General features: G+C 38.9%; 1 protein-coding gene across 2 annotated transcripts in view; it reads right to left on the reverse strand.

Annotated features, from left to right (window-relative positions):
- pcdh11 (protocadherin 11) overlaps positions 1-12009 on the reverse strand; it is a 144466-nt gene that overhangs the window by 84297 nt on the left and 48160 nt on the right. For both annotated transcript variants that reach the window (XM_059345922.1, XM_059345924.1), the window contains exon 4: positions 668-727. In XM_059345922.1, the coding sequence (XP_059201905.1) occupies positions 668-727 (60 nt within the window). The remainder of the gene's footprint in view (positions 1-667; positions 728-12009) is intronic.

The following is a 12009-nucleotide window of genomic DNA, read 5'->3' on the forward strand; positions in this document are numbered from 1 at the left end:
AGGCTGTCAGACAGCTTCCCTCCATTGGGCTCCTTTTACCAAGGTCCACTCTCGCAACAAGCCACTCTGCACCATACCGGCCATTCATCCAGAAGAGGACACAGGCATTTTTGACACATTTGGTGCTAAGTGAACTGAAATTGTGTGAATTTCACTACATAGCACATTATCACATTTGCAAGAGGCATGCACCAGGAACAGGAAGTGAAGGGGAAAGTTACTTCAGTCAGTGTGCTGAGATGACTTGAGAACATCAGAGTGAAGTGATGACTTTGACAGTACATGTACTGTACTAATTAGCATTGAATAAATCTGCCCTTCTCACCTAGTGTCAAATAAATGTTGAATCACAGCGAAAGAGAGAAAAGGCAGGGAAAAAGCTTGTTTTTCTTTCACTGTTTGTTTTTAACTCAAATATTTTCTTTTTACTGATAAATTAATTTGCACATCCTCTGGCAAAGTCTTGTAAAAAAGGCATATGGTGACTCCACCATGAGCTATGTGAAAACAAGAACTGGGTCTTGACATAATATGAAGCTACTTCACAAATGTGAGATGTAAGTATGCACACAAACACAACCTAATGAGAACATTAAATGCTTAAAATATCTGAAATTATTTCACATAATGTTGTTTGTGCCCTGCCTGAAAGCAAGCTGGAGCTTACCTTATGAGGACAAATGGGGGGCGGTGAGTTAAAAGACTTCTCCGGTGTCTGGCTCAGGTTCTACAAGAAAAACACATTATCAGGGACATGTTTTCAGTGGAGCGCATCTCCAAGCAAATCTTTAGTGACAGAAGTTGCAGCTTATTTTCCTAGTCCTTGCCATTAGCATTTTTGCAATATATTTCAGGGGGGTTAAGCGACTCTCAATCAACAAGCAGGCCTTTGCCGCCCACTAATCCAAGACCACAGCTTTTGTTGACAGTCACATTTTAAATCTTTATCTTGACAATATCATCTTATTTTACACCATGTGAGTGGGTATAGTGATGCGTTTTGTTTTGTTTTCCAGTTTCCCCTTCCTTCTATCCCTCCACAAAGATTATAAATCCTTCTTTGTCAGAAGATTTCACTGAACATATGTTCAGACTTTTGCGTACACGCCTGAATGCATTTTTTGAGGTTAAATGATTATTACATTGTTAATACACAAATACATCACTCAGATACAAGAAAACACCATTAAAAAGCAGACACAAGGTAAGTCAACAAGCCAACAACAGATGGTCCCGCTGCTTGTGATTATGCAAAGATCCAAAGTATTTGCATACTCACAATGCCATCATAAAAAAGAGAAGCAAGAAGCCATCTTGAGCTGACCTCAGTGAGAAATGAAAAGAGAGATGGGTGAGGCGAACCCAGCGGGGAAGTGGATGGGCTTTGCAAACTTCTTTGGGAACCTACCAAGGGCCTGCCTCCTGGGAAGGCCCTGTTGATTTCCAAGCAGGTGCTTTCAGTTATGCCCTCATATCCAATTATGTGCCTGTGGTATGTCTGATGCTCCCTGACACTATTAATGGCTGCCTTATGGTACCACCAGGACAGATGAGACACTCAACTCTCCAGACTCTTAACATCTATATTTCATTGCAACATAGAAGGAGAACACCTCACTGGCCGAGGATAACGGAGAGAGTGGAGGAAAAAAAAAAGAGGAAAAAAAAGCCAGGCTTCCACTGCAGCATAAACACTGCATCATTAAATATAAATGAATAAATGGGTCTTACTGGGATGATGGAATTAGTAGACAAATTCTCCCTACGGATTGAGTAGTCTATATAACCATGATATCTTAATTGATGTGACAAATAAACACGAGTTATTTTCTTTGGGGATAAGAGGAAGAAATGGAATTTGCTTGTGACTAAGTTGCATGTAGATGGTGAATAACAGAATGACCTTGATTCCAAGCAATGCCTGCAACGTTATATATTTTATATTGCTAATTTAAATGGAGGTGGATAAAACGCTGAGGACAGTCCAATTAATTATGACATGAACCACGGCTTTAACAATATGCAGATGATTCCGCCCTGTAGCACCACTGCCGGTTAATCAGAGGTAACAATACTGGAAATTGAAAGCTTGAAAAAAACCTCACACCAACATTTCCAATTTACTTTATAACTGTCACTCTGGATTAGTTTGAAGTGCTAAAAATGTAAAAGGTCAAAATCTTCTCTGTAATCAGCATACAAAATCAGAAACACAAATATGCTGCATTCACTGAGAGGAAAATTTAGAGATTTATTTAAAGTCACAGGCAGAGAACAGGGTTTCTATTTCATCTTCATTAACCACTTTAATTTGAAAGGACAAATAGTGTGGAAGAATAAATATTTACAAATAGAATGTTTTGCTAAAAACCCTGCTTAGATTCAATGCTTTAGTTCATATAAATAAAGGAGCCTGTTCAAGCTTGATACCAACCATAGATAATCTAAATCCCTTTCCCTTTCTTGGACACACGCACAAACACAAACACATAGCAAGATCTCCCCGGGCTATAATCACAGTCCTTTTATTTTTTTCCTGATTTTTTTCCCCCCTCTATTACAATCTCATTTTATTCTTTGAGCAGAGCAAAACATCACTTTTCATTTATGTCATGTTCCTTTGTCACACAGTTCCTCTGTAATACACACATGAAAAAGGTGATTATTTATCATTAACTTTTCATCAGTGCAGTAAGTATGCGTATTGCATGTTTTACCGGAAACACAAATGTGATGATGATCTTGTTATTACGAGATAAATCATAAATAGAAAAGAAAGGAAAGGAGCAAAATCTACTGTCATTTTTCAACTCACCTTTGGTCTGGAACATTTTGCATCTGATAAGGAAACACTATTGACAAGGCTTGCAACAGAGGGCCTTGGATTACACCATATATTGATGTTTTTGTCTTTTCAGAGCGCTTGGGGTAGCTATTGTAATTTGATGAGGCCCAGAGAGCACGATGCTATGATATACAACAACATTTATTTTCTGAGGAAGCGGAAAGATAACTGAAACATGATGTTTCTCTGTCTGATTTCTTGGAGACATGCTGATATAGCAAGGATCCTTTCTGCTGTACAATATATTTGCAACCATTGAACCCTACAAATGATCCTAGTCTTAATTATGTGCTATATAACACATAAACGTACAATGCAGAATTAACCAAGATGCAACTCAAGCCGTCTTCCTTAAAGGAGACCTATTAGGCTAATTTTCAGCTTCATAAAGTAGTTTGTGTTTCTAATTAAACATGTTAACATGCTTACATTTTAATGCCTGAAAAATATTGCGATATGTTCAAACCTGTCAGGAGCTCTGCTTAGAGAGTATAACAAACTGTCAGAAATGGAGCATTCACAACTGTTGGTAGCCTGCTGTTTTTGCTCACAGGGCAATCTGACATCTGACATTGTAACACATATACAGTATTGTGCAAAAGTCTAAGGCAGGTGTGAAAAAAATGCTGTAAAATAAGAATGCTTTCAAAAGTATAAATGTTAATAGTTTATTTTTGGCAATTAACAAAATGTAAATTGAGTGAACAGAAGTAAATAAATCTAAATCAAATCAATATTTAGTGTGACCACCCTTTGCCTTCAGACCAGCATCAATTCTTCTCGGCATTTTTTCCACACCTGCCTAAGATCTTTACACAGTACTGTAAACAGTCATGGAAAAAAAATATTAGACCACCCTTGTTTTCTATTATTTCTTCATTCTTTATTCTTCATTTGTTAATTTTAATGTGTGGTACAACTAAAGGTATATTTGTTTGGACACATGTAATGATAACAACAAAAATAGCTCATAAGAGTTTAATTCAAGTTTTTTAAGAATTTAATTTAATTCAAGAGCTGATATCTAGCCATTTTCCATGGTTTTCTTGATAATGATTTTTGGTTATGATCAAGAAAACCATAGAAAATGTCTAGATATCAGCTCTAAAATTAAACTTTTATGATCTATTTTTGTTGATATTATATTTGTCCAAACAAATGTACCTTTAGTTGTACCAGGCATTAAAATAAACAAGAAACTGAAGAAGACAAGGGTGGTCTAACAATATTTTCCATGACTGTATAAGTATATATATATATATATATATATATATATATATATATATATATATATATATATATATATATATTTATATGAGAGAAAATAAGGAAAAGCATAATAAGTCCCCTTTCAAAGAAATACTAGCCAAAACCTTGCGTAACTTCCTGTGTGTTTCTATGTGCCAGATGTAGTATATAGCAGTCTGGTCACATTCAACAAGCCAACTTCCCTTACAAGCCCAACGAAAAAAACAAGAGCACTATTCAGTGCTGAGTGGACAGGGACTTGTGGCACATTTGTGTTTCTAGCCGCATCAGCTCAGCCTCCATTCTCCTCACACACAAGGAGGCTTTATACTGTCGTCTTCCCCAGCTCCCTCAAAAGTGCCACGCTACATTTAGTAAACTGCGTTTCCAGCGGCTAGTTACTGCTTTTCTAGCTCTGTTTGCCACCCGACATTGTTTTCCCCCCGACCCCTCCTCCAAAAAAATATAGTTCTCTCACTAGGATTAAAAGAGCAATGTAGTTCAAGGATTATCAAATGCCTTTGATCATGTGACTGCCATGTTTTTGATCTGCAGCACATAGCACCAAATATATTCTCTTTTCTTGCCTTCTGTCTCTATTCCTCTCTATGGATTTCCCTTTGCTTGATGGTTCTCTGCAGTGTAAGAAGACCTCTTGACAGGCAGTGAAAGAAGAGAGTGTAACAAGCGCATAACACAAGTGCTATGTAAGATAAAGGTGCCTTGTGTTGAAGTTAGATTAACACGTTTACACCATGTGAAAAGAATCAGATGCATATTTATTTTAGCTTTTTTTTTTAGAGTCCTACACTTTTTCTCAATGCATATATTTAATGCTTTTCTCTCCCTTTGGAGGCATTGACAGAGATGTTTTGAGTATAAAGAAAGCAGCCATAGATTATTTTGCTTTGAAACAGGAAGTAAGGTTTCAGATGCCTTAACCCCCCACTGCACCCCCAACTGCACCCTGCTGCTGTTCATTAGCAATTTCTGAGCCTCGGGCTATTTTGCAGCATTTCAATCCCTACATTATTATTATTTAGTGGTTGACTTGGACATGCAATCAAAGGGACACGCAATATGTGCGACACTTGTATCGCAAAGCAGTGCCTTTTCCGTGATGCCAAGACTGAAACCCTATAACTGTGAGCCAGGGGATCCGTGGCTCAAATTTAGTCAACATACCTCAAAAAATGTTCTTTATCCTCATTGTACGATCACCCCCTATTAATGTCATTGCCAAGACGAAAACGGGACATATCAAAACAATTATTTTGATGTGGCTTCAAGCAACAAAACATTTCAACGTGAATGGCACTCGAACCTTGAATCATTATAAGGCGTGGTTTCAGGCAAAAAAAGCCCATCAAAAAATGATTGAATATCATTTTAATGGGTAAAAACCTACAAGGCTTTCATACTGCCGACCTGCCATGTTATTAGATAGACCATGTCACTCAAGCTGAAGAACACAGAGACAACATACAGACAGGCTGACAAGACATAAGTATGCTGCCTTCTATCTTCGTCCCAGCTTGGCATGTTTATCTAGTCTTCCATGTGAGCTTAGTGCAGCACTGTGCATATGCATACAAAATGATGAAGGTTCAGAAACTAGTGCCTGAAGGAATCTGCACATATAGCACGAGCTCTTTGAAATTGTGCCAGGGTGGGCCTCATTTGCAAAGCAATTTGACAACAAAAGTAAAATACTCCACAACTTCAAACCAAATTCTTGAGATGCCAACTGGTACAGCTCTGCAGTTTGCTCAGAGAGGGAATTCAAGGGGGTTACATCTGGTGTCTTGTGTGTGTGTGCTTCTGACATGGCTTATTCGCAGACCTAGCATTGCACCAGTGCAATGTCATGATTGCTTTGGCAAGGAAAGAGGGCCTAATTTACATGAGAGGGAGTCCTGGAGGCACACAGGAGCTTGCCTTTGACCAAGGTGCCAACAAGCCCGCGGAAAAACAATGTAATTACAACCTACAAAGCTGCTGTGTTTAGAACAAACTCACTCTTAATACAGCAGGACCACATACTACGAAATCAGTCAGTCATCCAAATGAGCAAGGCTGAAAAATGTACTAAAATAGTTTGCATAATGGTTGGAATTCATCCAGTGTTATGCACTCAAATCAAACATGTTGTATAAACTACAGAGAATTTGGGATTCATTATTTCATCCAGGAATATATTTAACACAAACGTCCAGCGCCTTTTATTTCTCTGAGACACACTGAAATTCAGTGCAGCTCCAACATTAAGCAGTCAGTCTCTATCCACTCGATCTCCAGTCGTCATACATTGGAGATTTAGTGTTTCATTTTTCTCTCTGTCCCTGTGATTTTGAATAGTCTCTGGTACCATGGATTGTTTTGACAAGTGCAATATTGCTGTGGATTAACTAGAACAGGATTTCATACTATGTGGGTTTATGATAATCTAAAATATGTCAAGGAAGCTTAATATTGTTGTTGCTGCCTTTACAACTGCTATGACTTTTTGCATTAGGACATAGAGTTTTCAGGAAACCTACAGAATAGACAGATAGTCTGATACAGTTTTGAATTGAGCAATGGAGCTGCTGTGTACCACGCCATGCACATGCAGGGAATGTAATATTTAGTGGCCCAACAAAGGTCTGTGTATCAATTCTGAGCCCATGATGTCTTTTAAGAAATCAGGTCACACTGCTTCTCTATTTTCTATTAGTTTGAAGCTTCTCAATTTCACTGCTGTCAGCTACAGTACACAGCCTTCACATGAGAGAAGGAGTAACTTGTTTTTTTGTTTGTTTGTTTTTATATCTGACCTCCGACAAAAGCCGCAGGTCTACACCTTGTATGCGCTCTCACTGAAGTTTAAGATCTACTTCAAAACTTAACAACATTTATTAACACAAGAACCACCAACAGGTGAAATGTAAAAAGCCTTTTCCTTAAAGTGTGTTATGTAGCACGCTAGGGTTAGGCTGATAGACAACGTCTATTAGGCATTTATTAACCCTGTTGTAAGTGTCAATTCTGATTTATTTAATGGTGCACAGACTGATTTCATGAGTGCAACTGAAGAGGCACACTTGGGCTGTCACATTAACAGATCTAAAGAACATGGTCTCACAGGAATCTGTAACTCAAAATCCGTGGAATAGCCACAATCACTCAAATTTCTGTGAAACTGACACGGATTTCGATACAATGCAAGTTAATGACAAATTTGAGTGATTCCGTGGCTATTCCACGGATTTTGAGTTAAGCGAATCCGTGGCTATTTCAGGGATTCCTGTGAGACCAGGTTGGAACTAAAGTAGAAGAGAATTAACTCAAACTAATTTAAACGTTAAACAGTGCATTTATTTTTACTGTCTAGGTAATGCACTCATTTCTGGTGAAAAAACTCATAAGATAATGAAGATTGTTAATGGTGGCTATAGCCCCTGTAGTGGGTTTTATGTCCATATGATTTGATCGGTTCAGATGACTTTCGCCGACTTTGTGATGTATCACTGTGGACATCGTCACGCGCCAATTTGGTAGACTTCGCCCAATTCTATGGCAACCCCTATTGCTAAATATTGTCAAGATTCAACAATTCAACAAAATAAATTCAACAATTCTACAATGCCATTTAGACGAGAGACGTACATTTGATAGTTCATACAACACAAGCAAAGATGAAGTCAAAAGACAACACATGTGTAAAAGCCATGTGTTAATTTTGAGTCCATTAGGACGGAAGTGCTATTAGTAGTGCATATGGAAGGTGCAAACAGTGCTTGGTTGTTTTTTTTTGTTAATATCTGAGTATATTATGTGTGAACCTGGTCAGTAAAGAGTTGGGTCTTTAGTCTCTTCTTAAAGATTGAGAGGGACTCAGCAGGATGGATTTTGGAAGTTCGTTCCACGGCCAGGGAACAACAGAGATAAAGGCTACCTAAACGTATCAGCAGGGTCAAATTTACCCTTATATAAAGTTCATTTTCAATTTCACGCTATTCATATTCAGGTTAACTTTCTGTGTTGCTATGGCAACGCCGTATCATGAGTCACACTGTCGGCCAAACCTTTACAATGGACAAGAAAAGGAGACGTGGGGAGGTTTCAGGAATGAAATAATCTCAAAATAAACTCCCTTTAAGACACTCAACGTTTAATGATCCCTGTGTTGATTCTATTGGGTTCTTCTTTATATTTTGTTTTTATCACTGCTCTTTAATTTGCTGTTCACCTTGAAAACCTTGCTCAGAAAAGTTATATCCAAACAAAGTTTATTATTACATTATTTTATGGTCAATTTGTGAGTCATATAAAGGGACTACAACTTATACAACCCTGTCTTTTATAATTATTTATGAACCATGTAACTTGTAAAATCAATGCATTCTAATAGTTTTAGCTATACAGCACCCCCTGGCTATTCTAGCGTTAATATATAGAGTATTTCTTCACCAGTACGTTTCATTTCCAAACGCTATTTCTGGCTACCAAACAACACTATTTGCTGCTTGTTATAAAGGATCATGGTGGGGGAAAATATTTTGGAAATGATCAGTTTGTTGAAATAGAGAATTGAGTTATACACTCTGAATCAATAATTCATCAGTGAGAATCATATTAGCATGGTATTATACAAGATATGGGAATTATTGCTGATTATTTCTGTAATTGTCTTGAATGAGTTATGTAAATTTCCTGGTTTATAAAGGGGAGAGGTCTCCTTGGATTAAGTTGGATATAATTATATGTGTGTTTTGAAGTTTGCGAGAATTACACTGTCTAAAAGACACAACAGGCAAACACTACAAAATCGTCTTCACTCAGACTTCGGAGAGGAGGGGCAGTTTGATACAAATTGAGGCCATGAGACGAGAGACTGTGTGCTGAAAAGCTCTCTAATCCAGTAATATTTTGGGTGACTTTCTAAGATAAATACTTTGGCATTGTCTTGATGAGAGAGCCTCGCCTCATTTAAGTGTCTTTGGGATCCGGATCAATCCACATGGCGCGAGTCAGACTTGTACACTTGACCATATAATGTGGCATGCTTGTCACAACCCGGAATGCATTTCTCTCTTCAAAGTATATTTCTTGGCCTGCTCTCGTCACTCACTCCCTCTAACCAATTTGTCATTCTAAGCCTAGCCTCTCTGCTGCCAGTGCCTAGATGATAGCAGTGGGCCTCTCTGATCCAGGCAGTGGCTAGGGAGCAGGCCAAGTGTTACGCGAGCCACCCTGGGACGCCGAGCAGGCGCTTCTGCCGGCTGATGCACGCCTCCACGGCCGAGAGGAACTGGCTTTGCAGATGCTTTCAATTCGACACAGAGTGGAGCTCATCTACTTTGTGAGGACATACGCTTTGTGTTTGTGCACTGCATTTGTGCTTGTTTGTGTATTTTGCTCGCAAGTGTGCATGAGCATGCATGTGTGTGTGTGTCAGAAAGATTAAAAGAGGTCTGCATGTGTGTGTACGCATTCGTATGTGAGCATTTGTGCATGACTGAATATATCTGTGAGAGTGTGAGTAGCTGCTTTTTTACATGAAGACACAATTATCCTGAAATGAAGCTGAGCTTTTTTTCTGTTTTTTGGTTTGCAATTATAGTACTCACTAAGTTCTGATGACCTCCTACTTCTCTGCTGATGTCCTTTAGAAGTCAGTCTACTCACCAATTTTCTCTATTGGCAGACCTTCCTCTGAAGAGCAAGAGGCAACACAACATTGTCGTCGTCACTTCATTATTGCTGTTTTAAACAACCATTAATGCCCTCATTCAAATGCTTGGATGCCGCTTTGCTGTTAAGCTTATCAGCAACAGTCAACCAATTTACTACCGCAGTTTTCGCCCTAGTCGGGTGAGCAGAGCATTAAGTGTATTCAAAATTACATTAGCTGCACATTGTTATTAACTGCTGGTCAAAACTTTATTTTGATAAATAAAGATAAATACCTTATCAAGTGAAGTTACTCAGTGTATGTACTGTGAATGAACAAATCCACTCTTTTCATCTGACTGCAGAAAAGAGGTCAAAATATGGTGAATATCTCAGAAGCTTTTGATTTAGATGATATAAAACAGTGCTTTCGAGGAAGAAAAGAATGTAACATTGTTTGGACGTAAATCTGGCAAACGTATGCTAATCATCTCATGTTTTTAAAATTACAGAGAAGCCGCTGTGTTTTGATGAGCAGTCTACTCTGTTCTCGGCAGAGGTGCTCGACATCGACCTTTCAGACCTCTATGTTTTTATGTTGCAGCCTTTTGCAACCATGTTTAGGATTAAACTGTGCATGGCTAATGCATTTTCACAGGAATAGACATATTTATCTTTAGTGCATACTGTCACCCACACAACAATCAGCTCTCTGAAAATACCCCCCCCCCCCCCCCCCCCCCCCCCCCTTCCCTCTTCTTCGTCTGCATGAGACTTGAAGTAGCTTTCTCGTTAGACATTGATACCCATCTCACAAAGCAACACCAGCCTTTTATCTGTCTGAGCGTGATTCAGAATTTGATTGGGAATGAATCTGGAAGGCTCCAATCAGTTTCCCTTGTATGAGCACAGTTAACATGTGTGTGACTGCTCCTTGAGCACTGATGGCAGGGACATGGGCGATTACGGCCAGAGCCCCAATCAAACCAGCTGTGTGCCATTCCCCTCATGGCACTGGTTGTGCCAGGCATGTGTTCCACACTACTAGCAGGCAGAGACGCCTCGACCAAACCCCTAGTGTGGGGAGTTACGGCCACACATGAACCAGAACATGTAGGCAGATTGGGGTTTAAGCTATACAAACATTTTTCAGAGACAGAGCTGCTATGCAAGCAGAAATAATCTCATTGGTTGCGTTGAACCTCAGCGGAGAGTTTTTCTGGCCAAGCAGCAGTAGGCTGCTGGAGCCCAGTGCAAAAAAAGCAGGGGGTAACACAGTAGGTAGCTAATATTTTGAATCCCAGCACTCGTCATGGGTAAAAGAATGCAATTAAGCCATACTTTAAGGTCTAGTATGCAAGATTTTTATTTTCAGATATTTTTTTATAAAGTGTATTGGCACACAAAAATATTCCCTCTCAATCATTATTTATGACCCACTCAGAGCAGTGTCTGTATTTGCAAAGACCCTGACCTCTGCCTGTATTTTCTATTCTACTCCCCTTGGGCAAGAAGCTACAAAAAAAAGTGGATACAGAGTGGAAAAAAACACAGAAATATAGTGAGGTGAAACACCAAGTGGACAAACAAGAGCTAATTTTGGGTTTGCTTTCTTTTTTTTGTTGGGCTTTTGCTTTAACTTATCACTATGAAGTAAATGTTGATTGCACTGTGTAATGGCTTATATGCCATGGGTTTTCACAGTGCAATTTTCTCTGCAATGGGTATGATTTCCTTGAAAAATGAAGGCTTGATTTACGCCACAAAACGGAAGAATAGTGCTTGAGTTGTGCATGTACTTATGAAGGTAGTAAAAGAGAGACTCTGTAGTCTGAACCAAGAAAGCAAACTCTTCTTTTATCCCTCCCACATTGTCAACCACAACATTACAGCTTCACTCCCTATGTTCTTGCCTTTCACAATAAAAGCCCTAGACATATATATCGCATCACGACCAAACAGAGAGCTTTTTGCTAACAGGTAACTCATTAAAATGGCCTACAACTTGAAAAACATCCCTAACTATAGGTTTTCTCAGGTAGCAGAAATGGCAGACAGTGGAAAACGTTTCACAGCAATAAAAGAGAGTCCCACTGAGGGGGGAGGTTAGGAAGCAAAGAAGATGAGCAGTTGGAACAGTTACGGGAAGTGACATCACTTGCAAAGTCATGAAAACTAAATTAACAAAAGGGCAAGTACAGTATTTTCTCTAAAAGGTACAAATGGTACCAATTTGAGTAAAATTGCTTTTTTTGTCTAAT

This window comes from Centropristis striata, chromosome 12, assembly GCF_030273125.1.
Source record: "Centropristis striata isolate RG_2023a ecotype Rhode Island chromosome 12, C.striata_1.0, whole genome shotgun sequence".
NCBI classification, from domain to species: domain Eukaryota; kingdom Metazoa; phylum Chordata; class Actinopteri; order Perciformes; family Serranidae; genus Centropristis; species Centropristis striata.